At 49.8% G+C, this 27,917-nt stretch overlaps 1 protein-coding gene across 1 annotated transcript in view; it reads left to right on the top strand.

Annotated features, from left to right (window-relative positions):
• col7a1 (collagen, type VII, alpha 1) overlaps positions 1–27,917 on the top strand; it is a 408,534-nt gene that overhangs the window by 50,090 nt on the left and 330,527 nt on the right. The window contains exons 3-9 of the mRNA XM_038812016.1: positions 290–468; positions 7,378–7,537; positions 10,993–11,086; positions 11,198–11,359; positions 15,274–15,437; positions 18,989–19,118; positions 21,903–22,022. Coding sequence (XP_038667944.1) covers positions 15,333–15,437; positions 18,989–19,118; positions 21,903–22,022 — 355 coding nt within the window. The 5' untranslated portion in view covers positions 290–468; positions 7,378–7,537; positions 10,993–11,086; positions 11,198–11,359; positions 15,274–15,332. The remainder of the gene's footprint in view (positions 1–289; positions 469–7,377; positions 7,538–10,992; positions 11,087–11,197; positions 11,360–15,273; positions 15,438–18,988; positions 19,119–21,902; positions 22,023–27,917) is intronic.

Below are 27,917 nucleotides of genomic sequence, written 5' to 3'. Positions count from 1 at the left end.
AGAAAATACATTACGGTTGAGTAATTGAGCAAAAATGATAAATCCGAAGATTCCTCACGAGCTGGGCTCACCTTCAACGTTAAAAATCTCGCAACATTTTATACATTCTGTTCAATTTCAAATGGCATGCCCCTGGTTCCGCACTGTTGACCAATCTAGTTCAATAGCATCCGTTGTCACTCAATCCTGGGTGTGACTTGGTACGGTTGTGACGTTGGGGGGGAGAGCGGTGCCAGTGCCCAGTTTCAGCTCTAACCGGAGTGACGCGTGTCCCCCTCTCATGTTTCAGCAACCTGCAGAAATGTCTTTGCCGCCGACATCGTCTACCTCGTGGATGGCTCCTCAAGCATCGGAAGAGTCAACTTCGAAGAAGTCAAAAACTTATTGAAGCAACTATTCATCCGTTTGTGATGTCATTGGCCAAAGTGCGGTCAGAGTTGGCCTGGTGCAATATAGCGATGACCCACGGTAAGCCGCTGCCCACTTATTGTCCTTTGATTTAAAAGCTAAAGAAAGGTGGTTTTTGAATGTCCATGCAGAATTCTAAACCCATGGTCCAGTGGGGAGACGTGGTCAAAGCAATATGTGGTGCATCAGTAATTGTAGTTTATGCACAGCAAGTGCTGGAAAATGGGATTAGAATGGATAGGGGCTTGATGGCTGGCGCTGACATGATGGGCTGAAGGGACTCTTTCTGTTCTGTAAACTCTATCCCGAAAACAGCAACATGATATACAGAAAAGGAGGCCTTGCGTTTATATTTGCGTTTTGCGCAACCACCTGGTGCCTCAAAGCACTTTCAAAGTGTCGTCACTGTTGTATTGTGGGGAATATTTTGACCCGGTAATCAGTTTTGGCGCTGTGAACACCCAGGGTGGGATTCACCGACCCCCCACCGGGTCAGAGAATCGCCGGGGAGTGGCGTGAATCCCGCCCCCACCGGCTGCCGAATCCTCCGGCAGCTGGGATTTGGGGGGAGTGGGAATCGCGCCGCGCCGGTCGGCGGCTGCTGACAGCAACCCCCCCCCCCCCCGGCGATTCTCCGGCCCGCGATGGGCCGAGTGGTCGCCCGTTTTCTGCCGGTAGAATAGGTCGTTACCGGCAGGACCTGGCGGCGCGGGCAGCCTCTGGGGTTCTCGGGGACGCACAGGGGGGACCTGGCCCCGGGAGATGCCCCCATGGTGGCCCGGCCCGCGATCGGCGCCCACCAATCTGCGGGCGGGCCTGTGCCATGGGGGCACTCTATTCTTCCGCACCGGCGGCTGTAGCGGTCCGCCGTTGCCGGTGTGGAGGCAAAGCCCTCTGAGCATGCGCTGGGATGATGCCAGCACACGCTGGCGCTCCCGCGCATGCGTTAACTTGCGCCGGTGGAGGCCCTCTGCCGCCGGTTCGCATGGCGCCAAGCCCCTTCTCTGCCGGCCAGCGCGGCGCAAGCCACTCCGGGGCCGGCCTAGCCCCTGAAGGTGCGGAGAATTCCACAGCTTTGGGGCGGCCCGACGCCGGAATGGTTCACACCACTCCTTCCCGCCGGAGGTGCCCGCTCCGCCAATTACGGCAGAACCCCGCCCCCAGTCACCCAACTGGGAACTGTTTTTGATCAAGTCCCATCACACTGATACTTCTAATCCTCTGCTGTATTCCCAGAGAGCCCGCAATCTTTCTGCCAATTCTACCCCCACATCGCACTCACTGTTTCCTGAAAGAAGGAACTTTTAAAATTTATTTTCCTCCTTGTCATGTCATAGGGGTGTTTGTGGGTGACTGCACAATGTTCAGCACCATTCGTGACTCCTCAGGTAATGAAGCAGTCCGTGTCCAAATGCAGCAAGACCTGGATAATATCCAGGCTTGGGCTGACAAGTGGTAAGTTACATTCGCGCCCCACAAGTGCCAGGCAATGACCATCTCCTATAAGAGAGGATCTAACCACCGTCCCTTGACATTCAATAGCATTACCATCTCTGAATCCCCCACAATCCACATCCACGGGGTTACCATTGATCAGAAACCTGAACTGGACTAGCCATATTAATACTGTGGCTACCTGGGCAGGTCAAAGGCTAGGAATCCTACGGTGAGTAACTCACCTCCTGACCCCCAAAGCCTGTCCACCATCTACAATGCGGAAGTCAGGAATGTAATGAAATACTCTCCACTTGCCTGGATGAGTGGAGCTCCAACAGCACTCAAGAAGCTCAACACCATCCAGGACAAAGCAGCCCACTTGATTGGCACCCCATTCACAAACATTCAAACCCCCCACCATCGTCGAACAGTGGCAGCCGTGTGTACCATCTACAAGATGCACTGCAGTAACTCACCAAGGTTCCTTAGACAGCACCTTCCAAACCCACGACCACTACCATCTAGAAGGACAACAGCAGCAGATACCTGGGAACCCCACCACCTGGAGGTTCCCCTCCTAGTCACTCACCACCCTGACTTGGAAACATATCGCTGTTCCTTCACTGTCGCTGGGGTAACATCCTGGAACTCCCTCCCTAACAAACCGGGGGTACACCTAACTTTCAGCGGTTCAAGAAGGAAACTCACCACCACCTTCTGAAGGGCAACTAGCGATGGGCAATAAATGCTGGCCTAACCTGTGGTGTCCACATTTAGTAAATCAATTTTAAAAATAAGGACGTACAAAAGGAATTCACTGCACTTAGTAATGTAACTCTCCTTTTTCCTGATGATTGCAACTCTAACAACATTCTGGAAGCTCGAAATCCGACCAGATATAGCAGCTTGCTTGAGCAGTACCCCATCCAACCCCATTCACTCCCTCCACCACCGGCACACAGTGGCAGCAACTCACCAAGGCTCCTTCAACAGCACATTCCGAGTTTATCCAGCATTTTCTGTTTTATTGCACACCATACTGACTGGGAACTGTATCGGTATTTCACTGTCGCTGGGTCAGAATCCTGGAACTCTGTTACAGGGAGGCCCTGGAGAAGCCAAGATAGAGTGGACATGGAGAGGATGCTTCCACTAGTATGAAAAAACAGAACCTGAGGCCACAGCCTCAGATTGAAGGGACAATCCTTGAAAACTGAGATGAGGAGAAATTTCTATAGCCAGAGTGTGGTCAATCTGTGGAACAGTTTGTCGCCGAAGGCTGTGGAGACAAATCACTGAGTGTCTTTAAGACGAGATAGATCTGTTTTTGATTAATCAGGGGTTATGGGGAGAAGGCAGGAGAATTTGGATGAAAAACGTATCAGCCACGATCGAATGGCGGAGCAGACACGATGGGCCAAATGGCCTAATTCTGCTCCTATGTCTTATGGTCTTATAGCATAGTGGGTATATCTGCATCAGGAGGATTGTGGCGAGTTGCTGTAGTGCGCCTTGTAGGCGTACACACTGCTGACTCAGTGTGATGCAAGTCATTTCCTCACTATTCTGCCCTTCAATTTCCCTGAAACAACTCAAACATGCTTTAATAATTACAAGATATTACAGATGTTTTTGCAATCTGGACACTTGCAAATTGCTCAACCACTTCCCATTCATCTGGTCAGTGTCTGGTCACAGATCCTTTAATGATCTTTTCATCTGCCCTGACTTTACTCATGTTTCCAATGTCATTTTTTGCGGTTTGAATGAAAGTGTACGATCCAGAATGTCTTGTCAGTTTCACTAAATTATCAAGTTAATGGCTGTACCGGGGACGACTGAGATGGGGAAAGCCTCACTCAAAAACAAACGAGGGAGTGGATTACTCAGAGCTTTTAGACCTTGGGGACGTTTCCGACAGTAAGCGAGAAAGAACCATTTCCTGGGGAGGCGAGAGTTAAAAGCTGGGGTAGCTCATGCTCTGCCATCCAATATAATCATGACTGATCTCCCTCAACTCCACCTTCCCACTTTACCTCCATAACTCTTAACTCCCTTCAAGTCCAAAAATCTCTTGGGTCTGAATCTTGGATATGCTCAGCGATTGGCCACCACAGTGTTCTGGGTTAGAAAATTCCAAAGATTCTTTTAAAAAAAATAAATTTAGTGTACGCAGTTCATTTTTTCCAATTAAGGGCGAATTCATTGTGGTCAATCCACCTACCTTGCACATCTTTGGTTTGTGGGGGCGAAACCCCGGCAGACACGGGGAGAATGTGCAAACTCCACACGGACAGTGACCCAGAGCCGGGATCGAACCTGGGACCTCGGCGCCGTGAGGCAGCAGTGCTAACCACCGTGCCACCATGCTGCCAGAATTCCAAAGATTCATACCTTCACCCCCGCCCCGCGGAGTTCTCTGCATCCCAGTCCCGAAATGGCTGACTCCTTTATCCTCAGACCATCCCTCGTTCAGCAACAACTTGTATTTATATAGCACCTTGAAGTGACGAAAACATCCCAAGGTGCTTCACTGGACCATCAGAAAGCAGAAACACGTAAAAGGATTGAGAACGAGAGAGGGCAAAGATTTCAAGCGATTTGCAAAAGAAGCAAATGTGACGCGAGCCAAAACACTTTCACGTAGTGAGCGGTTCAGGTCTGGAATGCGCTGCCTGGAAATGTGGCGGAGGCAGGTGCAATCGAGGCGTTCCAGAGGGCATGAGATGATGATTTGACTGGAAACCAGGTGCAGGGGAACGGGGAAAAGGCAGGAGATGGCACCAAGTCGTGATGCAGGTGCAGGCTTGATGGGCCGAATGGCCTTCAGTGCCTTAAAATTCTCTGATTCTGTGCAAATTTGACACAAAGCCCATAAGACGTTAGCAGGTCAGATATCCAGCTGTTTGTTCAAAGAGGTAGGTTTTAAGGAGCATCTTAAAGTTGGAAAGAGAGAGATAAGAGAGAAAGATGTTTAGAGCGAGAATTCCAGAATTTCGAGCCTGGGCAGATGAACACATGGCCACCTATGGTGAGACCATTAAAATTTGGGATTCTTCAGAAGCCACAATGATAATAATCTTTAGTAGTGTCACAAGTAGGCTGACATTAACACTGCAATGAAGTTACCGTGAAAAGCCCCTAATCGCCACACTCCGACGCCTGTTCGGGTACACAGAAGAGAATTCAGAATGTCCAATTCACCTAACAGCATGTCTTTCGGGACTTGTGGAAGGAAACCGGAGCGTCCAGGGGAAACCCACGCAGACACGGGGAGAACGTGCAGACTCCGCACAGACAGTGACCCAAGCCGAGAATCGAACCTGGGACTCTGGCTCTGTGAAGCAACAGTGCTAACCTATCAAGGCAGCACTTAAATGTGGGCAGCACGGTAGCACAGTGGTAAGCACTGCCGCCTCACAGCACCAGGGATCCAGCCTTGAGAGACTGTCTGAGTGGAGTTTGGGCTTTCTGCCCGTGTGTGCGTGGGTTTCCTCCGGGTTCTCCGGTTTTTTCCCACAGTGCAAAGATGTGTAGGTTAGGTGGGGTTATGGGGAAAGGGCGGGAGATTGGATCTTGGTGGGGTGCTCCTTTGGAGTGTCGGTGCAGACTCGATGGGCTGAATGGCCTCCTTCTGCAGTGGACGGATTCTATGATTCTAGAATCCCTACCCGCATCCACCCTGCCTATTCCTTTTAATTATTTTGTAGGTTTTAATGAGATGACCTCTCACTATTTGAAAGTCTAGAGAATACCGTATGACCATAGGATACAGGAACAGAATCAGGCCGTTCGGCCCACCGAATCTGCTCTGCCATGGATTACGGCTGCTATATTCCTCATCCCCATTCTCCTGCTTTCTCCCCATAACAACCCCTGATCCTCTTAGTAATCAAGGAATCTCCTTATTAATCAAGATCACCAGATTTGAACTTGAGGTGCTGCTACCTACACGGCTACAGGCCAAGAGCTGGTAGGTGGAATCAGACGGGTTCTTTCTTAGATCATAAGAACTAGGAGCAGGAGTCGGTAATTTGGCCCCTCGAGCCCGCTCCACCGTTCAACACGATCACGGCTGATCTCCTCTGGGCCTCAACTCCACCGTCTTGCCCGTTTTCCGTAACCCTTCAACCCATTACTAATTAAAAATCTCATAACTCCTCCTTAAATTTACTCACTGTCCCAGCGGACAGGTCCAGTTTGCCTAATCTCGCTTCATAAGACAGCCCTGCCATCCCTGGGACATTAGAGGTGCTGTATAAGTTGTTGAATGTTATGGTCTGTGTTGCACTGAGGAACCAGCCGGAATGCACAGTTGTGGCGGAGGCAGATTCAGTTGAAGCTTTCGAAAGGGAATGAGAGGCGGAGGTAATTAGATTAGAGGTTACCTGACAAGGACGAATGCGCGGGGTTACGGAGAGAAGGCGGGGGAATGCCACGAGGCGCGCTGCTCATTGGGAGAGCCGGTGCAGATATGATGGGCCGAATGGTCTCCTTCGGCTTTGTAACAATTCTGTGATTGCGTGTTTTGTGTGCTGGGAGAAACCTTCTTGAATTGGGGTGCAATTTGACGGAAATGAAACAGTGTTTCCTGTCGGACAGGTTTAGCCAGGTGTTTCCCAGCTCCGGCAGCACTGAGAACGATCCCATTGAATGAGCCTCTGCTTCATTTCGGGGTATCGGAGAGGAAATCCCCGCAGAGGCTACACTTGGTCCTAGTTCCTGCAGTAATGAGCTCCGCCTGCCAGTAAGAAAGGCCTCCCAATCGTCAGACCCCCCACTGCTGCCCCCAGACCCACCCAACGCATAAATAGGGGTCATCGAGCCTCCTCCGCACCCCATATCATAAGGGCAGGGCATCCATCCCAGGCCCAATTCCCATCAAAGGCACAATGCCACCTGTGGACCTTGGCAATGCCACCTTGACCATGCCACCTGGACACTGTGACATTGTCAGGGTGGCATCTCAGTGGCACTGTTGGGTACCCAAGTGGCAGTGCCATGATGCCAGGCTGGCAGTGACCCAGTGCCTGGGTGGCATCAGAGGTGTCATGGTGCCAGCCTGGCCAGAGCCCGACTACCCCGGAAGCTCCCAATTGCTTGGGAGACCCCCCCCGCCCCAACAAAGTACCGGTGCGCCTTGTCCAGGTTTGTGGAAACCAGTGCGAAGTGGCGCCCACTCGAGGTCTCCGAGGCGCGGCTGTTAGATACCGTGCCTTGGGTAACTCCAGCGCGAGCATACGCAAGTGAGCCTAACTGCACACATCAACCTGCAAATCTGGACTCCGACCTCAATGGGCGGGATCCAGATCGCGATCTCGAGATCTCGTTAGATTACGCCAGGCGTGACGAGGTCGGTACGTCTGACGAGAGGCCTCACGCAAGATTTACCGGCCTCGTCGCTTCCCTGGTCGATCATGACGAGGCCAATAGATCCGCCCTTGGTTACGTCCGGTGATATTGCTGGTGCACCTCGGTCAATTTTACTGGTTCAGCCAGGAAATATTCATGTCTTTTTTGTCTTTTATAAAGGGTTGAGTTTTCTTTCGAAGACCATGGCAATGGATCCCAAATACTGACTGCCATCAGTAATTTGCGCTACAAAGGTGGGAACACAAGAACAGGATCGGGATTGAAATACATAGCAGACAACTTCTTTGGGTCAGTCAAACTGAGGCGCAGTGTGCCCAAGGTGAGAGATTGTTTATCATTCTTTTAAAAAAATTTAATTTAGAGTACCCAATTCATTTTTTTCCAATTAAGGGGAAATTTAGCGTGGCCAATCCACCTACCCTGCACATCTTTGGGTTGTGGGGGCGAAACCCACACAGACACGGGGAGAATGTGCAAACTCCACACGGACGTTGACCCAGAGCCGGGATCGAACCTGGGACCTCGGCGCCGTGAGGCAGCAGGGCTAACCCACTGCACTACCGTGCTGCCCTGATATTGTTTACCATTCTAAGTCTTGAAATATTTCATGCACATTTTAATCTGCCGTTATAGAATCCCAAAATGCAGAAGGAGACCATTTGGCTCATTGAGTCTGCACTGACCCTCCAAAAGAGTAATCGACTTCGGCCCTTCCCCCGCCAACCCTGCCCTATCCCCGTAACCTGCCCTGTACATCCCTGGACACTAAGGGGCAATTTAGCATGGTCAATCCATCTAAACAGAGGAAACAGGGGCTGGGGTTCTCTGAAAATGGGGAGATGTCCCATGCCTGCCAGAAAACGGGCGGGAATCACTCCAGACTTTTGTCAAAAAGTCCGGAGTGATTCTCCGACTTCAAGAGGGTTGGGAGGGCCCCAGTGTGTGTCCTGCTGCCGATACGGGGCCCTGCACTTCCGGCCGCGGGTCCGTTTTCGCGCCGGCCCCCGCGCAACATGGCAAAGCTACACAGGGGGCGGGTGTGGAAGAAGATAGGCCCCCCCCCGGATGGCGCGCACTCGCCGATCGGTAGCCCCTGATCGCGGGCCTGGCCATCGTGCAGGCCCCCCCGAGTATGATCCCCGTAAACCCCCCCCCCCCTGCCCCCACCCCCCCCCCCCCTACCAGGACGGCCACCGTGGACGCAAGTCCCGCTCCCGTGGTGAAAGCATATGGGATCCACGCCGGCGGAACTCGGCCGGTCGACCGCGGAGCCTCTTTCAACGGCCCTCGACTGGCGACCGGAGAAATGGGTCCCGGCGTCGGAGCCGATCGCGGGTCTAAGATCCCATTCTCCGCTCCCGCGCTGAGCACAATTTCGGCGGGAAGACTCGGAGAATCCCGGCCAGGAGCTCCCGGCGGAAACCCACGGGGAGAACGTGCAAACTTCACATAGTCACCCAAGCACTGGAATTGAACCCGGGTCCCGGGCATTATGAGGCAGCAGTGCTAACCACCGTGCCACCATATGTCACAGGGTATCGGATCCATAAAAAGGTCTGTGTGGAGTCTGCACGTTCTCCCCACGTCTGCGTGGGTTTCCTCCGGGTGCTCCAGTTTCCTCCCACAGTCCAAAGACGTTTGATTTTCTAATGCTCCTGTGCTGTGAAAATATTGAAAAGGGTGCAGGGAACCTTGAGAACATTGCAGAGAAGCAAGGGAAGAATAGGGCAGCACGGCAGCACAGTGCTTAGCACAGTTGCCTCAGAGCTCCAGGCTCCCAGGTTCGATTCCCCGCTGGGTCACTGTCTGTGCGGAGTCTGCACGTTCTCCCCACGTCTGCGTGGGATTCCTCCGGGTGCTCCAGTTTCCTCCCACAGTCCAACGACGTGCAGGTTAGTTGGATTGGCCAGGATAAATCGCCCTTAGTGACCAAAAAGTTTAGGTGGGGTTATTGGGTTACGGGGATAGGGTGGAAATGAGGGCTTAAGTGGGTCGGTGCAGACTCGATGGGCTGAATGGCCTCCTTCTGCACTGTATGTTCTGTGTTCTATGCTAGGTGAAATTCCGTGAGAACAATAGCTGGAGTAAGAGGTTATAATTAGGAAAAAATGCTTGAGCGGTTGGGATTTTTACACTGGAGAGCGAATGAAGGCTAAATTCAATCAGAATTCTTGCCATCACGAAATGAAAAATGAAAATCGCTTATTGTCACAAGTAGGCTTCAAATGAAGTTACTGTGAAAAGCCCCTAGTCGCCACATTCAGGCGCCTGTTCGGGGAGGCTGGTACGGGAATTGAACCCACACTGCTGGCCTGCCTTGGTCTGCTTTAAAAGCCAGCGATTTAGCCCAGTGCAAAACCAGCCCCACGTATGAAGAGCTTCACACATTTAAAATGCCACTAGATGGTCAGCTGGCATAGACACGTTGGGCTGAATGGCTTCCTCCTAAATCATTCTACAATTCTGTGGTTGACAAACAAGGGGCACAAGTTTATCCCCAGAAAATCAAAGGGGGAAGTAGGCAATGCTTTTTCCCCCACGTACACAGAGTCATTAGGACATGCAGAAATTACTGCCGATGCTGGATTCTGAAACAACGGACGATACTGGACAGTCTCAGCAGGCCTGACAGCGTCTGTGGAGAGAGAAGGGAGATAACGTTTCGTATCGGGCCTGCTGAGGTTTTCCGTACTTTCTGTTTTTGTATCATTAGAACATGGATTGCTTTATCACAGTAACGACTGAGGCAGGGGCTGTCATGTCATTGTAAGGGTAATAGGATAAATATCGGAGAAGAAGTATGCGGAAAAGGACAGCGAGATATGATTCTAGTAAATACCTCCAATTGTGGAGACAACACACGCTTAATTGTAACGGGTGGCAGGGTTATGGAGAATGGGCAGGATGGTGGAGTCGAGGCCAGGATGGGATCAGCCATGATCATATTGAGGGTTTGATTCCCTGCATGGGAGGTTAAGTTGGCTGCTCCCGCTCTTAGGTCATGTATTCTAGGGAGGAGATGCTCTGGCTGATTTTGCAATCCAGCTCTTGGCCTGTAACATTGTAAGTAGCAGGTGAGGAACATATCAGCCATGATAGAATGGCGGAGCAGACTCGATGGGCCGAATGGCCCAATTCTGCTCCTATATCTTATGAATAGGCTGAATAGTATGTAACCTCTGGGCTTCTATCCGAGACAGGGATGACTGGGTTACAGAATAGAGATCATATTGAACATTACTTATCTGGATGAGCGAATGGTTGGCCAACAAAGGGGTTTCTGGCATTTCTCTTCCTTCATTTTTACATTCCCCTCCCCGCATGTTTCTCGGAAGGGATGTGGCTGTAAAATTCTTAGGACGACCTTCCACTGAGTTTGCACCTGTCCCGAACTCTCCGCAACTTCACAGTGGGATAGGTGAGGCCTGGGCTACCCCATCTCACCCTTGCGCAATTGAGGTCCTTTCGAGGCCAATTAAAGGTTACTTTCGGGCCGTTTCCCACCCAGCCTCCATTTTCAGGCTGGAGGGAGGAGTTCAGGGCTGAGGTGGAAGCCCAAAAAAAGTGATCCTGCTCAGGCCTTGGGCAGGAAGCGGGGAGGAAGGGGTGGCAGACCTCCCATCAACAGCCTCCTTTTGATATCGGGCCCAGGTGACAGGTTGCCATTTGGGAGTCGGAAGCAAGGCTGAAGGGCATTATAAATGCAAATAGTGCAAAAGACTAAATATGTTTTGAATGCAAATGGTCTATTAAGGTCTAATGTTTTTCACTTAGATTGCTATCTTGATCACGGATGGGAAATCACAAGATAACGTTGAATCACCAGCCTTAAAGTTACGGAGCCAAGATGTTAAATTATTCGCAGTTGGTATGTTCTACTTGAGATTGTATTGGCGAGTGAGAAACGAGGAATCTTTTCTGATTCTGCACACTTGTTCCCCGTAACGCACAAATGTCAATGTTCACTCTTTCTCCCCAGGGATCAAAAATGCAGATAAAAAGGAGCTTGATGATATTACCTCAACACCCACAAACGAATATTCGTTCTTTGTGAACGACTTTAAAATCCTACGAACTCTCACGCCACTCGTTTCACGGCGGGTTTGCTCCATTACTGGGGGAGCCTTCGATGCAGCTGGTGGTAAGAAGCAAAGTCCGCTGCGGAGACCATCTTATTGTTTGGTGTTTAGTGCGATCAGCAATCCTACAATGTGGGGCTTTTGGGAACATCTAGGCTATTAAAAAGCATGCAGGCACATTACGATTCTTGTCAGACTTGCTGCCAATTTGACGATAGGATGAACCCAAAATGGACTTTGAGTAGCCCAGTCCCGACCCTCGCCAGAACCCTACAATAGTGGGGTTAGTCAACGGGCTGGGCCCCCCCTCCCCCCTCCCCCTCCCCCCTCCCTCCCCCCTCCCCCTCCCCCTCCCCCCTCCCCCCCCTCCCCCCCCTACCCCCCCTCCCCCCCTCCCCCTTCCCCCCCTCCCCCTCCCCCCCTCCCCCCTCCCCCCTTCCCCCCCCATCCCCCTCCCCCCCTCCCCCTCCCCCCCCCCCCCCCCCAGAGTGGCCGTTCCGCCCCCAGCTGGGAGAAGGTCTGCCTGTAGGGTATGGCCGGCAGCCCTGGAGTACCCAGCAGCACCAAATGCGAGTGGTGGCCACCGCTGGGACTGCAGGCCGTCCCTGAGGAGAGGTGATGGAGCCCAGACGCCAAGGCAAGACTGAACTGTTGGCCAGATAGACTGGCAGATGCCAGTAAGGAAGGGTGAGAGGTGGCTGGGTCCGGGAGGGAGGGTTAAAGGGGCGGGGTGTGGTTATGATCTTGGGCGAGAGGTCTGATGTTCGGGGTGAGATGCTCCTGATGCACACAGAGACCCCTTAAAGGGGTCACCCTTCCTGCCCTGCAGCAGCCTGTGTAGTGGAAGCTGTGAGGCTGCCTGCCTGGCCCCCATCTTCCCCTGCCATACATAATATAGGGACAGAGGTGGATTGAGACCCTTTAGCTGCCACTTGTGACTGTTTAAGGGCCTCAGGGTGGTGGGCTGTTGATGCCGTCCCTGCCTGTTGTAACATGGGAGACAGGTTGGAGTGGGCGGTGGGAAGGTGTCAAATACTCCGACAGGGGGGGTTAAAATCCAGATCTAGATGGAAGTGATGCACCTTTTTAAAGTTCACCCAGTGTGTTAGGATATAGCAGCGTGAGTGATTTCCTGTCTCACTTTAAACCTCGTGTAGTCATAGGGATCTCCGACACTTTCATATGTTGAAATGATACATGCATTTTGTTAAGTAGCGAAACACAGCCGAATGTCCAGGACAGATGTTAGCATCTGGTCTCACTCCCTCACCTCCACAATGCTCTGTGCCAACTGGGGTACCCTCAGAGAGAAGAGAGTTGTTTAACATGAGCAGTAAGTTCTGGCAACCATTGCTTGTGTTGAATTGTTAGCGTGAGGCAAAGCTTTTTGGTTTCCGACTTCATTTTCCCTTTTTCTTTGCATCACATGTTGCTACCTGCACAAGAGGGCAGTTTAGTGATCTTAAAGGTTTGTGGGTGTGTTCTCCCCCAGAACCTTCACAAACAAATCCTCCCTGTCAATAAAATCCATATTCAGCCATAGCTTGTGCACATCCATTACCTGTTGCATAGATCATATGCAACATGCACCTGGGTGCCAGTGACATAGAATTTACAGTGCAAAAGGAGGCCATTCGGCCCATCGAGTCTGCACCGGCCCTTGGAAAGAGCACCCTATCCAAGCCCACACCTCCACACTATCCTCATAACCCAGTAACCCCACCCAACACTAAGGGCAATTTTGGACACTAAGGGCAATTTAGCATGGCCAATCCACCTGACCTGCACATCTTTGGACTGTGAGAGGAAACCGGAGCACCCGGAGGAAACCCACGCACACACGGGGAGGATGTGCAGACTCCGCATAGACAGTGACCCAAGCCGGAATCGAACCTGGGTCCTCTGGAGCTGTGAAGCAATTGTGCTAACAACAATGCTACCGTGCTGCCCGAATGAAAAGCCCCTAGTTGCCACATTCCGGCGCCTGTTCGGGGAGGCCAGAACAGGAATTGAACCCGGGCTGCTGGCCTTGTTCTGCATCACAAACCAGCTGTCTAGCCCACTGTGCAAACCAGCCCCTGGTACTTAAATTTGCACTTACATGTATCTTTTTTCACTTTCATAGAATTTACAGTGCAGAAGGAGGCCATTCGGCCCATCGAGTCTGCACCGGCCCTTGGAAAGAGCACCCTATCCCTAGGGGTGTGGAACGCCCTGCCTGCAACAGTAGTAGACTCGCCAACTTTAAGGGCATTTAAGTGGTCACTGGATAGACATATGGATGAAAATGGAATAGTGTAGGTCAGATAGGCTTCAGATGGTTTCACAGGTCGGCGCAACATCGAGGGCCGAAGGGCCCGTACTGCGCTGTAGTGTTCTATGTTCTATCCTAGCCCACACCTCCACACTATCCTCATAACCCAGTAACCCCACCCAACACTAAGGGCAATTTTGGACACTAAGGGCAATTTAGCATGGCCAATCCACCTAACCTGCACATCTTTGGACTGTGAGAGGAAACCGGAGCACCCGGAGGAAACCCACGCACACACGGGGAGGATGTGCAGACTCCGCATAGACAGTGTCCCAAGCCGGAATCGAACCTGGGTCTCTGGAGCTGTGAAGCAATTGTACTAACAACAATGCTACCGTGGGTGTTGCTGACTTGGTCAGCAGCTTTTCACCCATCCCTAATTGCCCTTGAGAAGGCAGTGGTGATCTACCTTCCTGAACCGCTGCAGTCCATGTGGTGTAGGTACACCCCAGTGCTGTTAGGGAGTGTGTTCCAGGATTTTGACCCAGCGACAGTGAAGGAACAGTGATCCATTTCCAAGTCAGGATGGTGTGTGGCTTGGCGGAGAACTTCCATATGGTGGTGTTCCCAGGTATCTGCTGCCCTTGTCCTTCTAAGTACAGGTAGCAAGTTTGAAAGATGCTGTCAAAGGAGCTGGGCCGAATGGCCTACTTGTGCTCCTCCATCTTGGTGAGTTGCTGCAGTGCGTCTTGTAGATGGTGCACACTGTTGCCACTGTGTGTCGGCGGTGGAGGGAGTGAATGTCGAAGGTGGCGGATCGTCCACTAATCAAACTGGTTTCCTTGTCCTGGACGATGTTGAGCTTCTTGACCGTTGTTGGGTCTGCACCCAGCCATTTCCTGACACAATCCCTTTCTCCTCCAGGGTGCTGAGTTAGACAACTCACAATCGGCACCCTGCTCCTGCCTCCAATTCAGCTCATTGAACTGAGGCACCAGAAATGAGTTGGATTCCACGATGAGACATCAGGTTGCCCTGTTCCACTCACTGCCTGACTAACACCCAACTGAGGAACTCCCAAAATGGAAAAACGGTCGCCATGCCCTTTGAAAGGTACATCGCTCCATTTGCAGAGGCTCCTGACAGCTTCAGACGTTTGAATCATAGAATTTACAGTGTAGAAGGAGGCCATTCGGCCCATCGAGTCTGCACCGGCCCTTGGAAAGAGCACCCCACTTAAGCTCCACACCTCCACCCTATCCCCACTTAACCTTTTTTGGACACGAAGGGCAATTTAGCATGGCCAATCCACCTAACTCGCATATATTGGGACTGTGGGAGGAAACCGGAGCACCCGGAGGAAACCCACGCAGACACGGGGAGAACGTGAAGACGTGGCACAGACAGTGACCCAGCAGGGAATCGAACCTGGGACCCTGGCACTGTGAAGCAACAGTGCTAACCGCTGCGCTACTGTGCCGCCCGGTAGTTCCTAGCTGTTCCTAAGTGGGTGCTGCACAGCTGCTGTTTCTTCATCTTTTCTCAATGCAGAAATCATAGAAACCAGAGAAAATACATGCCACAGAAGGAGGCCATTCAGCCCATTGAGTCCATGCCAGAGATGCCTCCAGTCAGAGACGTGTAATCACTATTTGGGGGCTGGGTAGGCTGTGAGGGCCGGTAAATGAAGTAATTGTCATTTCTTTCCCTCTGTGCTTTCAGCGGCTGAAGTGCCCGGTGGCCCTTCGAGCCTGGTCTTCAGCGATGAGGGTTTTGAATCGATGCGGGTTCAATGGACTGCGGCAGTTGGGCCTGTGACGGGGTATAAAGTTCAGTACAGTCCCCTCAATGCCCTCGGCCTCCAAATCTCAGCTGAACTCCGAGAGGTTGGTGTCGTACTTTGAAGGAGGTTCCTGGGACAGAGTGATTTATGCTGTTAAACAACAGCACAGAGTACAAGGGAAGCTGGGTGGAAAAGTGGCTTTAGTGCCTGTTTCACAGTCGTAGAATTGTCTGGTGAAACATTGCCATAGAATGAGAGAATCCCTACAGTGCTGAAGGAGGCCATTCGGCCCATCAAGTCTGCACTGACTCTGCGAAGGTGTGCACCCAATCTAGATCCACTCCCTCGCCCACCCTGGCCCATACCTGTGACCTAACCTCTTTACCACTGCATACTAAGGGGCACTTCAGCACGGCCATTCCACCTAACCTGCGCATCTTTGGACTGTGGGAGGAAACCGGAGCACCCGGAGGAAACCCACGCACACAAGGGGAGGACGTGCAGACTCCGCACAGACAGTGACCCAAGTCCGGAATTGAAACCTGGGGCGGGATTCTCCCATCGGGCGGCAAAGTGCAGACGCCGGAGTAAAAACGGGAGTGTTTTACTCCAGCGTCGGCGCCCGTTCCGGGACCACACTCTGCGGCCCACAGAGGGATAGAACCCAACGCCGTGGGGTCCGCACATGTGCAGTTGGGCCGGCGCCAACTAACGCATGCTGGCCTTCTTCCCCGCGCCGGCACTGATGCAAAAGGTGCAGGGCTACGGGAGCTGGCGCAGAGGAAAGGAGCCCGGGGGGCAGAAGGCCAGCCCGCCGATTGGTGGGCCCCGATTGCGGGCCAGGCCACTACGGAGGCCCCCCCCCCCCCAGGGTCGGTCCCCCTCCCCCCACAGGCCGCCCCCCCCGACCCTTCAACGCCGAGGTCCCGCCGGCTCAGAGGATGTTAGAACAGCGCTGGCGGGACTCGGCTCTTTGATGACGGCCGCTCGGCCCATCCGGGCCAGAGAATCAGCGTGCCGGCCCGGGCCTGAGAGTTGGCACATACCCCAACCTGCGCCGCCCACGCCCGGGCCGGAGAGCCGGCGCATACCCCAACCTGCGCCGCCCACGCCCGGGCCGGAGAGCCGGCGCATACCCTGACCGGCACCGCGCTGACCACGGCGTCAGAGCGGCATGGCGCGATTCACACGGCGCTGCGCTGATTCTTCGACCCGGCAGGGGGGTCGGAGAATTCCGCTTCATGTCTTTTGTGCTGTGAGGCAGCAGTGCTAACCAGTATGCCACCGTGCCGTCCGTAATTGATTGTCATAAAAACCCATCTGGTTCACCAATGTCCCAACAGGGAATGAAATCTGCCGTCCATACCTCAGGAATGCGTTTCAGGCAATGAGGTTTCATGGGGATGTCACTTTAAGAAATGTTTGTCTTCTCAAGTGGCTGCAGTGATGTCATTGTGTGGATAGAGCTGGACTCAGTCTCTGCTTTTTACTTTTGTTTTGAGCTGGAAGCTGTTTTTGACCCTGAGTTTTAGTTTTGTTTACAGTTGGAGATCTGCATTCAAACCAAGGAGGTGTATTTTGGTCTCTCTCTATGCATGCATGCTAAAGAATGTCTCCAGATCACTTGATGATTTCAATGTACTACCTGTTTCTGTAAGGAATGCAAACCTACTAACTTTGTTAAAAAGGGTCTTTGGCTTATGGATGTTGTTAGGGAAGTTACTAAGGGTTGTCTATAGAGTACTGTATCTTTGGGGAGGGTATCAGTGTTGCTAGTTGATAAGATGTTTACAAATGTGTTTATAAAATGTTAACTGAATTCATAGAATAAACATTGTTTTTGTTGAAAAATACTTTAGCTCTATGTTGCACCACACCTGTAAAGTGCTCCCCATAACCAAAATCTATTAAAAGTTGTAGGTCAGGTGAACTCCATGATATACTTTGGTATTCTCTAAACCCTGGCCCACAATAGAAGCACTTTGGAAATGTAGTCACTGAATCATACAATGTACAGTGTAGCAAGTGGCCATTCGGCCCATTGAGTCTGCACCGGCCCTTGGAAAGAGCACCCCACTTAAACCCACGCTTCCACCCTATCCTTGTAACCCTACCCAACCTTTTTGGACTCTGAGGGCAATTTATCATGGCCAATCCACCTAACCTGCACATCTTTGGAGTGTGGGAGGAAACCGGAGCACCCGGAGGAAACCCACGCAGATACTGGGGGAAACGTGCCGACTCCGCACAGACCGTGACCAAGACAGGAATTTAACCTGGGACCTTGGTGCTGTGAAGCAACAGAAGATCAATCATGAAAGATATTTTTCTATCAGTTGATGACTTGATATTGAGAGACATCGGCTAAGGATCTGAAGAATGTAGGAGGGGAGGGTTTGAGGAAATGTTTTCACACAAAGGGACATTTGAACGTAGAATATTGTACCATAATTAGACATTAAGGGAGAGATTGTGGAGACCACTTTGAAAATGAATATCGCTTATTGTCACAAGTAGGCTTCAGTGAAGTTACTGTGAAAAGCCCCTAGTCACCACATTTTGGCGCCTGTTTGGGGAGGCTGGTACGGGAATTGAACCATGCTGCTGGCCTGCTTTAAAAGCCAGTGATTTAGCCCAGTGTGCTAAACCAGCCCCTCAACTTTCAATTGCTGGCCATTTGTTGCTTGCCTGCTGGCCCTCCCATTACTAAATTGCCAAGTTTCGCCCCTTCATCCCAGAGTTCCAGAGGTCATTGAATGGCCCTGATGTGTGGCCCAAATTGCTTGAGCCTAGGGTTCTGTTATAACCCGCACGAGACCTACGGGGTTGGAGCCATTAATCTCCTGTGAGCTTCGTTGAATACGAGCTTCCACACTGAGGGGGGGGGGAACGGGGACACATATCGGTGGAGGAAATGGACTCTAGCATTAAAGGCGGCCCAGAGGAGAGCTGAGCATGAACAGTCCTGGCTGGGACTGGAAGTATGCTCTGTATAAAGTTCACTTAGCAGTGAATCATTTTTCGTCACACCTCTTGTTTGGACTCTTCTGTGGCCACTAAAGGTCTTCTCATTGGCAAGTGAACACATTGTACCCAAATACCTATTTGAATAGATGAATTGATTTCCTGATCTAATAATAATATTTTTTATTGTCACAAGTAGGCTTACATCAACACTGCAATGAAGTTCCTGTGAAAAGCCCCTAGTGACCACATTCCAGCACCTGTCCAGGTGCACAGAGGGAGAATTCAGAATTCTCGGCTGGTACGGGAATTGAACCCGTGCTGCTGGCCTTGTTCTGCAGCACAAACCGGCTGTCTAACCCATTGAGCTAAAGCAGCCCTGTGTGTTAATGTGGTGATGGAGAGTAGGAACACACTTGGGCAGTGTCCACCACTAATTGCCCTTGAGAAGGTGGTGGTGGTGAGCTGCCTTTTGAGCCGCTGCAGCCCATGGGGTGTGAGTACACCCACTGTAAACTCTCTCTCGTAAACACCTTTAACAAAACGGTACAAGCAACACAGCGAAATTCCAGCTCTACTTTATAATTGACAGAGCCGGACCGTGAACAAGAGTGAGAGTGTTATTCTGGGATTGGACTTGCTTTTCGGTTGACTGTTGCAAATTAACATCTTTGTTTTTTGTTTTGCCAGATTACTGTTCGTGCAGATGAAAGCTCAGCTTTTTTACAAGGACTGAAGCCCGCAACTGGGTATCTGGTCACAGTGATCGCTCAGTATGCAAATAGCATTGGGGAATCCACCTCCGGGAAGGGGAGGACGAGTGAGTACCTCCGATGGATTCGGTCTGAAATCTTGTTCTTCAGAGTTGCCCCATTGCCACTCCTCAAATCGGTTTGCCTGAGATCATTGGACCCACCCCATCGTTTGAGGCTACGCTTGATGATTCTCCAATGAGATGTGATGGTTAGATTACCTGGGTCACAACCCATGAATGAGACTAGGGCTAAAAGTATTAAATTATGAGGACAGAGTGCACACACAAAGTTTGTAATCCCTAGAATGCTGAAGATTAAGGGTTTATTGAATTGACTTGTTTGGGATGAAAATTTTGATAAGGAGAATCTATTTCCTCTAAATGACTCAATTTTACCTTGAATTAAAGCAGACAGTTTAAAAGATAACCCTCTTATAAAGTATGAGCCAGTTTAAAAGGTCTTACAAATCTTATAAAGTCTGCTCTTCATAACACGTCTCTTGTTCTTATGTCCCTCGGATTAAGGATTAAAAGTTTTTCAATGGCAGCGAATTCTCGAACAAGGGGGCATTAACCTTAAAATTAGAGCTAGACAATTCAATGACGCTGTCAGGAAGCAGTCTTCAAACAAAGTGTAGTGGAATCTTAACACAAAGCCCTTTCACTCAATCTTCTGAAGGTAATCAAATGGACTTCCAGTATGAAGGCATGTTCTGGCAACTCCTTGATCTCTACGTCTCCACAAGCCTCATGTCTTCAAACAAGGAATCCTGCACACTGCTGGGTGGTTACCCCCAAACAGTCCTTTTCCTGGTGTTGTAAGACTTCTTATTGTGCCCACCACTCTAAAAATTCAATCAAGTTAGTGACCCTTCACAAAACCATGCTGCCTCTCGCTAATACATCCACTTGCTACCAAATGGGAGTAAATCCTGTCTCCAAGAATCCTCCCCATTCATTTCCCGATCACTGACGTAAGGCTCACTGGCCTGTAATTTCCTGGACTATCCTTGCTACCCTTCCTAAACAAAGGAACAACATTAGCTATTCTCCAGTCCTCTGGGACCTCACCTGTAGCCAGTGAGGATACAAAGATTTGTGTCAAGGCCCCAGCAACTTCCTTCCTCAGTATTCTGGGGTAGATCCCATCAGGCCTTGGGGACGTATCTACCTTAATGTTTTCAAGACACCCAACACCTTTCTCTTGTGTTCCCACAGTCGAGGGTTCAAAATGCTTTGAATTATAAAAGCAAACCTGACTGTAATAGGTTCAATGTGAGAAAGATTTGGGTTTATATAACATCTCCCACGACCTTAAGACATCCCAAAGCACTTTATACAGCCAATTAATAACTTTAAGTGTAGTTCCGATTCCAATTCTCTTCTCGGACCCAGTGGTGACCTGAGGCAAAATTCATCTGTCTCCATAGTTAGCAATTCCCGGAACAGGTCACTGGAGGCTTATGTAGCTGGAGGGACATCACTTCCCATCAAGTGTGGCTGACCAGGAATCTCTCCCACTCTTACCGCCAGCCTTTGGCAGGTTTGGGAAGATTTGCAGGTTGACAGTCGGATCTGTTTGACGGGGTTAAGAATGCATGTTCCTTGGCCATCAAGTCCTGGGGTGGGACTCAAACATAGAGCTTCTGGCTCAGAGGCAGCGACGCTTCCTACTGCACCATAAGACCTCCATTAAAGTGTCATTACAGGTGTGGTATGGATAACAGTACCTCCAAATCATACACAGCAAAGTCCCACTGGATAAATGACCAGATGATCTGTTTTTTTGTTATGGTAGTTAGATAAATATTATCCAGGGCAGCAGGAAGATGTCTCCTGCTTATTTTTGCAATAGTGCCATGGGATATTTGATGTGGAGATGCCGGCGTTGGACTGGGGAGGGCACAGTAAGAAGTCTTACAACACCAAGTTAAAGTCCAACAGGTTTGATTTAAACACTAGCTTTCGGAGCGCTGCTCCTTCCTCAGGTGAATGAAGAGATATGTTCCAGAAACATCTATAGACAAAGTGAGAGATGCCAGACAATGTTTGGAATGTGAGCATTTGCGGGTAATCAAATCATTACAGATCCAGAGATAGGGGGTGATCCCAGGTTAAAGAGGTGTGAATTGTCTCAAACCAGGACAGTTGGTAGGATTTTGCAAGTCCAGGCCAGATGGTGGGGGGTGAATGTAATGCAACATGAATCCCAGGTCCCGGTTGAGGCCGCACTCATGCGTGCGGAACTTAGCTATAAATTTCTGCTCGGCAATTCTGCGTTGTCACGTGTCCTGAAGGCCGCCTTGGAGAACGCATACCCGGAGATCAGAGGCTGAATGCCCTTGACTGCTGAAGTGTTCCCCGACTGGAAGGGAACATTCCTGCCTGGTGATTGTCGAGTGCGGCCTCAACCGGGATCTTGGATTCATGTTGCATTACATTCACCCCCCACCATCTGGCCTGGACGTGCAAAATCCTACCAACTGTCCTGGTTTGAGACAATTCACATCTCTTTAACCTGGGATTACCCCTATCTCTGAATCTGTAAAGATTTGATTACCCGCAAATGCTCGCATTCCAAGCATTGTCTGACATCTTTGACTTTGTCTATATATATGTTTCTGGAACATACCTCTCCATTCACCTGAGGAAGGAGCCGTGCTCCGAAAGCTCGTGTTTGAAACAAACCTGTTGGACTTTAACCTGGTGTTGTAAGACTTCTTAATGGGATCTTTGAGGGGAGATGCCAGTAATGCCATGAGATCTTTGAGGCCTTGATTTAAGGCCTCATTGTAGTGTGTTACACCATATAATGGCGTCTATGATTGGTTTATTTTGTATCTCTTTCAGAGACCCTGGCTGGAGTTTTGAATTTCCGAGTGGCCAAAACTGAACACTTCCGGCTGAAGCTGGCATGGAAACCACCTGCCCTTCCTCTGCAAGGATATCGGCTAACCTACAAACCTCGAGGTCAGGGAAAACACGGAACGTTGAGTGCACTTTGTGTTTGTTTTTCTCCCCCCTTTTTGGATTGCGGAGAGATATCACAGGGAAAATTTGAGACTCCAGCAGTGAGAATATAGAACTTTTAGTAGCCTTTCCTTTTGAGAGAAGGTGTTTGAGAAACTTTTCCATTCGTTTGCAAGATGACAACAGTGATCGTACTGAAGTGTGTCTGCCTATTTGACCTGGAAGGAACTGCAGTAGATGTCGTCGTGGGCTGCCCAACAAGCCATTGAGTTGGCTGGTAGGCACTCACTGCTTAGCATTGTACAAGAGGGACGACCATTTAGCCGAGAGGACATAGGGCTCACAGTGATCATGGAATGAGTGAGAGGTCACTATGAAAAAAGTGGCTTGCGGTATTGCTGGCTTTTATCTGTTTTCGGTTCTTCGTAGATCTCGCGCTCTCTGTGGAGGGTTGTGATTTAAAGGGTTCAAGAGTTGAGGTATCGACAGCTGTTGTAGCCTTTCGCCCTCTCTCTGAGATCGCAGAAAACCTGCTCTTTCATTTCTAACTTCCCACCTCAGTCAATTTTCTCCTCTTCCATGAAGAAGGTGTTGACTCACGCTGGCCGTAGGATTCCATGCCTGCCCTCTGTTCTCTTGCCTCAGTGACCGTTCTTCATACGCAATCTTAAACAGTAAGGGCAACCGGCCTGTTTAATGGTGGGTCCCATTGCTTATTGGGAAGCCCAGAATGGCGCCTGCTTCTTTCCACTTTCAAATAGGCAATTTGGGCTCTGCCGATGGCCACATTAGGACTGCATGAGTCGGTACGTTTTTCACTGCAACTGCAAATGTGTCAACTTTTCTTATGGTAGAGTCCTCTATCTTTATCTGTTAATGGCTGAGCCTTCTCCTGTTGCAAAGGGTTGTGAAGGTGCAGTGAATCTCGAGACTTCCTGGATGGGGATTCCTTGCAAATATTGGCACAATTTCAGGGAACTCTGTAGAAATTTTAACACATTTCCGGGAATCCCCTGCAAATATTGGCACAATTTTGGGGAACTCTGTAGAAATATTGACACACTTCCGGGAATCCCCTGCAAATATTGACACATTTCTATAAATCCGATGCAAAGATTGATACATTTACAGGAATGCCTACAATTATTGACACATTCCTGGGAACACCCTGCAAATATTGACCAATTCTGTTCATTTTCTGTATCTATTGACATTTCCTCAAGCATTAATACAATTTCAGAGACTTGCGTATTTATAAATACACTGCCAGGGACCCCCCTACTCTAACCTTAGAAAGGGCGTGCCAGTGTGATGTCAAGGCAGGAAGCGTTTCCATGAGTGCAGAGCTCCCAGTTCCCGGTGGGGGTTGTTGGGGAGTGGGGGGGTCCTTCAACTCTGAGGGGGCCTTAAGAGTGAGGCAGCCTCCCTCAGAACCTGCCTTGTGGGGAGGAAGGGGATGTGTAAAATTCTGCCCATAGGATCCTGAGGGGGTTTAAGAGGAGCCCCTTGTGGGGGAATCTAGAACCTGGGAACAGTTTCAAAAAAGTGCTCTCCCATTTAGGCCGGAGATGAAGAGGAATTTCTTCTCTTCGTGGGTTGTTAGTTTGTTGAATTCACTCCGGCAGAGAGGAGTGGAGGCCGGGTCATTAAATATATTCAAGGCTGAGTTAGACACACTTTTGATTGACCAGCGAGTCACGGGTTATAGGGGGGCAGACAAGAAACTGAAGTCGAGGCCATGATCAGATCAGCCATGATTTTATTAAATTCCAGAGATTCATGGGGCCGAATGGCCTCCCCCTCCTTGTATTTCTGATGTTCTCTCTTGCTTTATTGAAAAGGAGAAAGCTTGTGTCATCGCTAGCTTCCCTATCGGCACTCTTCATGTTGTTTGCTTTGACCACAGCTGGTAGACAGCTCACCCTTTGAACTTTTCTGTCTTTGACCTCCCGTGTCTCACGGATCTATAACTGGAAAAAATCTTTGTCGATCGTGTCAGCTCTCACTAGGTATGCACCGGACCAACAGGACAAGTCTATAACTCCATTATGTAGCTTTAAGCTTTTGATTCTAAACCAAAGGGCGGGGGGGGGGGGGGGGGGGGGGGGGTGAGTAAGCTAATGTTTTCTTTACAGCTGTCGAAATCATTGCCCAGAGGGAGGACTTCCTCCAGGAGGCAGGGCTCAATCACCCGGGGTGCGTGAAAACACTGAGTGTGTGGCCTGGATTGATCCTTCGCCAGAGGAGAAACTAATAAGAGGGCAAAAATGCTCCGGGTTCGTTGCTGGCTGCATCTGTGCCAGGTGCATCACTGAAGCAGATGGGTGTTCAGTTTAGAAACAGAAAACCACACCCCTTTCTATTGTAGAGCTTAAAAGCGCTACAGATTAGTATTAGATTGCTGACATATAAAGACAAAGCTTCGTTGTAACAGTCGCAGGAGGTCGGCGTTCAGTTTCTCCAGCCAGCGCTGGTATATAGCTTTGTTTGTGGGTGGAGCATTAGGTAACCATTCTCTGCCTTGTTTGCTCACTTTCAGAAACAGTTGTGTTGTTTTGTGGTAAGGGGAGGATGGGGGGCAATGTGGGTAACAGTTCCCCACAAGACGTTAGCATGACGAGTATGTTTTTTTTTTAATACTTGGCTTGACTATCTCCTCTGAAGTCAAATGGAACCCACGTCACCCCATCATTGTTAAAACTGTCTTCTAAGAGGCTTTTCTGAAAAACACTCCTTCACTCTCTGTTGGTAACGTTGTACAAAGTTCCCTCCATTTTGATTCATGAATAAACAATTGTAACCTGTTCCTGGGTCTCCTGGTGGTAGTTGGGAGAAGTCTACCATAACACTCCTGTACTCGCGTTCTCTTGCAAACATACCATTTGCCTTCTTAACCACTAGCTGCACCTGCACGCTTGCTTTCAGTGATAGGTGCAGAACGGCAACAGGTCTCTTTGCACATCAACGTTTCCCAATCTAACACCATTTCAATAATACTCTGTCATTCTGTTTCTCCGTCCTAAGTGGATAACTTCACACTTATCCACATTATACTGCAGCCCACACATTTGCCCACTCACCCAACTTGTCCAAGTCCCATTGAAGCCTCTTAACATCTCCTCACCTCTCACATTGCCACCTAGTTTTGTGTTGTCAGCAAACTTGGAAATACTGCATTTGGTTCCCTCATCCATTATGTATGTTGTGAATAGCTGGGGGCCGAAGCGCTGATCCCTGCCGGACCCGAATAGTCACCACTTGTCACTCTGAAAAAGACCCATTTATTCCTAAACCTCTGTGTGTGAACCAATTCTCAATCGACGGCAATATATACTACCCCCCCCCCCCCCCCCCCCCCCCACACACACACACACAATCCCATGTGCTTTAATTTTGCACGCTAACCTCCAATGTGGGATTTTATCAGAAGCTTTTTGAAAATCCAAATACACCACATCCACTGGTCCTCCCTTATCTATCCTGCTAGTTACATCCTCAAAAAACTCCAGTAGGTTTGTCAAACATGTCTCCTTTTTCATAAATCCTGTAATCTTGCTGTCTGTCCTGGAATGACTTGTTCACTCATGCCGTCTTCCCTCTTTACTTCATTACGTTGAACATATCCTGGTCAGTGACTCTTAACTTTGCTCTCCGGCTTTAAGATCCGGTGGGGTACCTGATTGGCCGGGGCATTGTCCAATGTGGCTATTGCTCTTGCACAATGCTAGTAGGCGATTGATCAGGGAGCAAGGAACTGTGGACCTGATTCTATCCTCACCCAACATTCACAGTTAGCGCATTATGGAGTGATATTGGCGTTGTTGTAATATCACTGAGCGAGTAATCCAGAGATCCAGGCTAATGTGTTGTGAATAGAGGTTAAAATTCCACCACAGCAGCTGGTGGAATTTAAATTCAGTTAAGGAATCTGGAATTATAAAGCGAGTCTCCGTAATGTGGTCAGGAAACCATTCTTGGTTGTCATAAAGAGCCATTTGCTTCACTAATGTTGAATCTTCATGGCCTCTAGCATGGCCTCGCTAGCTAATCGGTTCAAGGGCAAGTAGGGATGGACAACACAAGCTGGCCTCGCCAGTGAAACTGGCTCAAGGCTAGTTGTTCACCAGAATCAATGCATCTTTTCAAATCCCCACCATTCCCGGTGGAGGGATCATTCATTTGTACTTTACAAAAGAAAGCGTATTTTCTTGAAATGTAGAATGCTGGCTCAAAGGGACAGAAGACCTTTCATTTCTGCAGCAGCCAGTGAATTAGTTTTGAAGAGCAGTTACTGGCTACGTAGTTGGCAGGAGCAATGCGAATGGGAAGATTAATGGTCTCAGTAGAGACCAGCCATGATCGCATTGAAAGTGGAAGAAGCTCGAGGGGCTGTTCCTCGTGACGGTTTAGTACTTTTATCTTGGGAATGCCATAGTTTCTCACCCGTGTGCAGCTCTTTTCAAGCTGAGACTTAGTGCTTCCTGTGTTGCTGAAAAGAGCGACATGTTGCTGAATCTTTTCATCTTGCATTTATCAGGACAAATGCAAGAATGCCAAATTTCCAACAATCGCCAAAAATTATATTACGGGAGTAAAGCGTGCTGATTGTTTGAAAAGTTAACTCTGGTTGGACGAGGCGTTGCCATGGGGCAAGTCAGCGGGGTACTATGGCTCCCCAAGCTCTCGGATAATTCAACAAAGACAGAAGGCTTGAACATATTCCTTTTGGTTGCAGAGAATGGGTCACTGTATATGAATGTCTGTCACTTCTAGCAAGTTCTAGCAAGGGCAGCACGGTAGCATTGTGGATAGCACAATTGCTTCATAGCTCCATGGTCCCGGGTTCGATTCCGGCTTGGGTCACTGTCTGTGCGGAGTCTGCACATCCTCCCCGTGTGTGAGTGGGTTTCATCCGGGTGCTCCGGTTTCCCCCCACAGTCCAAAGATGTGCAGGCTAGGTGGATTGGGCATGATAAATTGCCCTTAGTGTCTAAAATTGCCCTTAGTGTTGGGTGGGGTTACTGGGTTATAGGGATAGGGTGGAGGTGTTGACCTAGGGTAGGGTGCTCTTTCCAAGAGCCGGTGCAGACTCGATGGGCCGAATGGCCTCCTTCTGCACTGTAAATTCTATGATATGATAAAAAGTATAAATGAGCCACAGAACAAGCACGACTGATTTATTGAGCACACTAAGGATTGTTCAGTAAGTGCTGCCCAATTGCAGAATGACATCCAACAGCAGATGTGTTGCTTTGTGTTTTGCAATGGTGGGCTGGTTGAGCACAGTCTGCAGTTGGCCTTCGCCAACAACTGGAGGAACGCTTTGTTTGATTCGAGCGTTTCGGAGTTGTTGCTCTTCACGTTTCAATGGGAAATGCTTCATTAAACTAATAGGGATGAAAGATTGAAGGGACCATTGAAAGCCTTTCAAAAGGAGAGTTGGTGAAATACTTGAAAAGGGCAAGAAAATTGCCAGACTGAGGGGGGGAAAGAGAGAGCGGTGACGTTGGGGACCATGCTAATTGAACAGCTCTTTGAAACAGTCGACACAGATATGATGGACCGAATGGCCCCCTTCTGTGTTCCGGGATCCTCTCCTTTCAAACAAAAGTGCTCATTTGACTTCTCGTTTCAAAATGTGTCCTGATCCGCAGGTTCCCTCGCCGGGGATTACAGGTGGATGTGGTTCACCTGGGATGAAAGTGTTTGTCTGTGGAAGCAGCTGACAGATTCAAAGTGACTTTTCGGTGGTTTGTTGAAAGCTGCAGTTTTCGGGAGAGTTGCGACATGTTTTCCGAATTTAAGGAAATTAACTTTCTGTAAATATTAATTTGCACTCTGAGGCTGCATAAACAGATTTATTGTGAGTGCGTTGGAAAATTCGAGTGTGGTAGC

Source organism: Scyliorhinus canicula, chromosome 11 (assembly GCF_902713615.1).
Source record: "Scyliorhinus canicula chromosome 11, sScyCan1.1, whole genome shotgun sequence".
Classification (NCBI taxonomy): Eukaryota; Metazoa; Chordata; class Chondrichthyes; order Carcharhiniformes; family Scyliorhinidae; genus Scyliorhinus; species Scyliorhinus canicula.
This window is presented reverse-complemented; position numbering and strand designations above follow the sequence as displayed.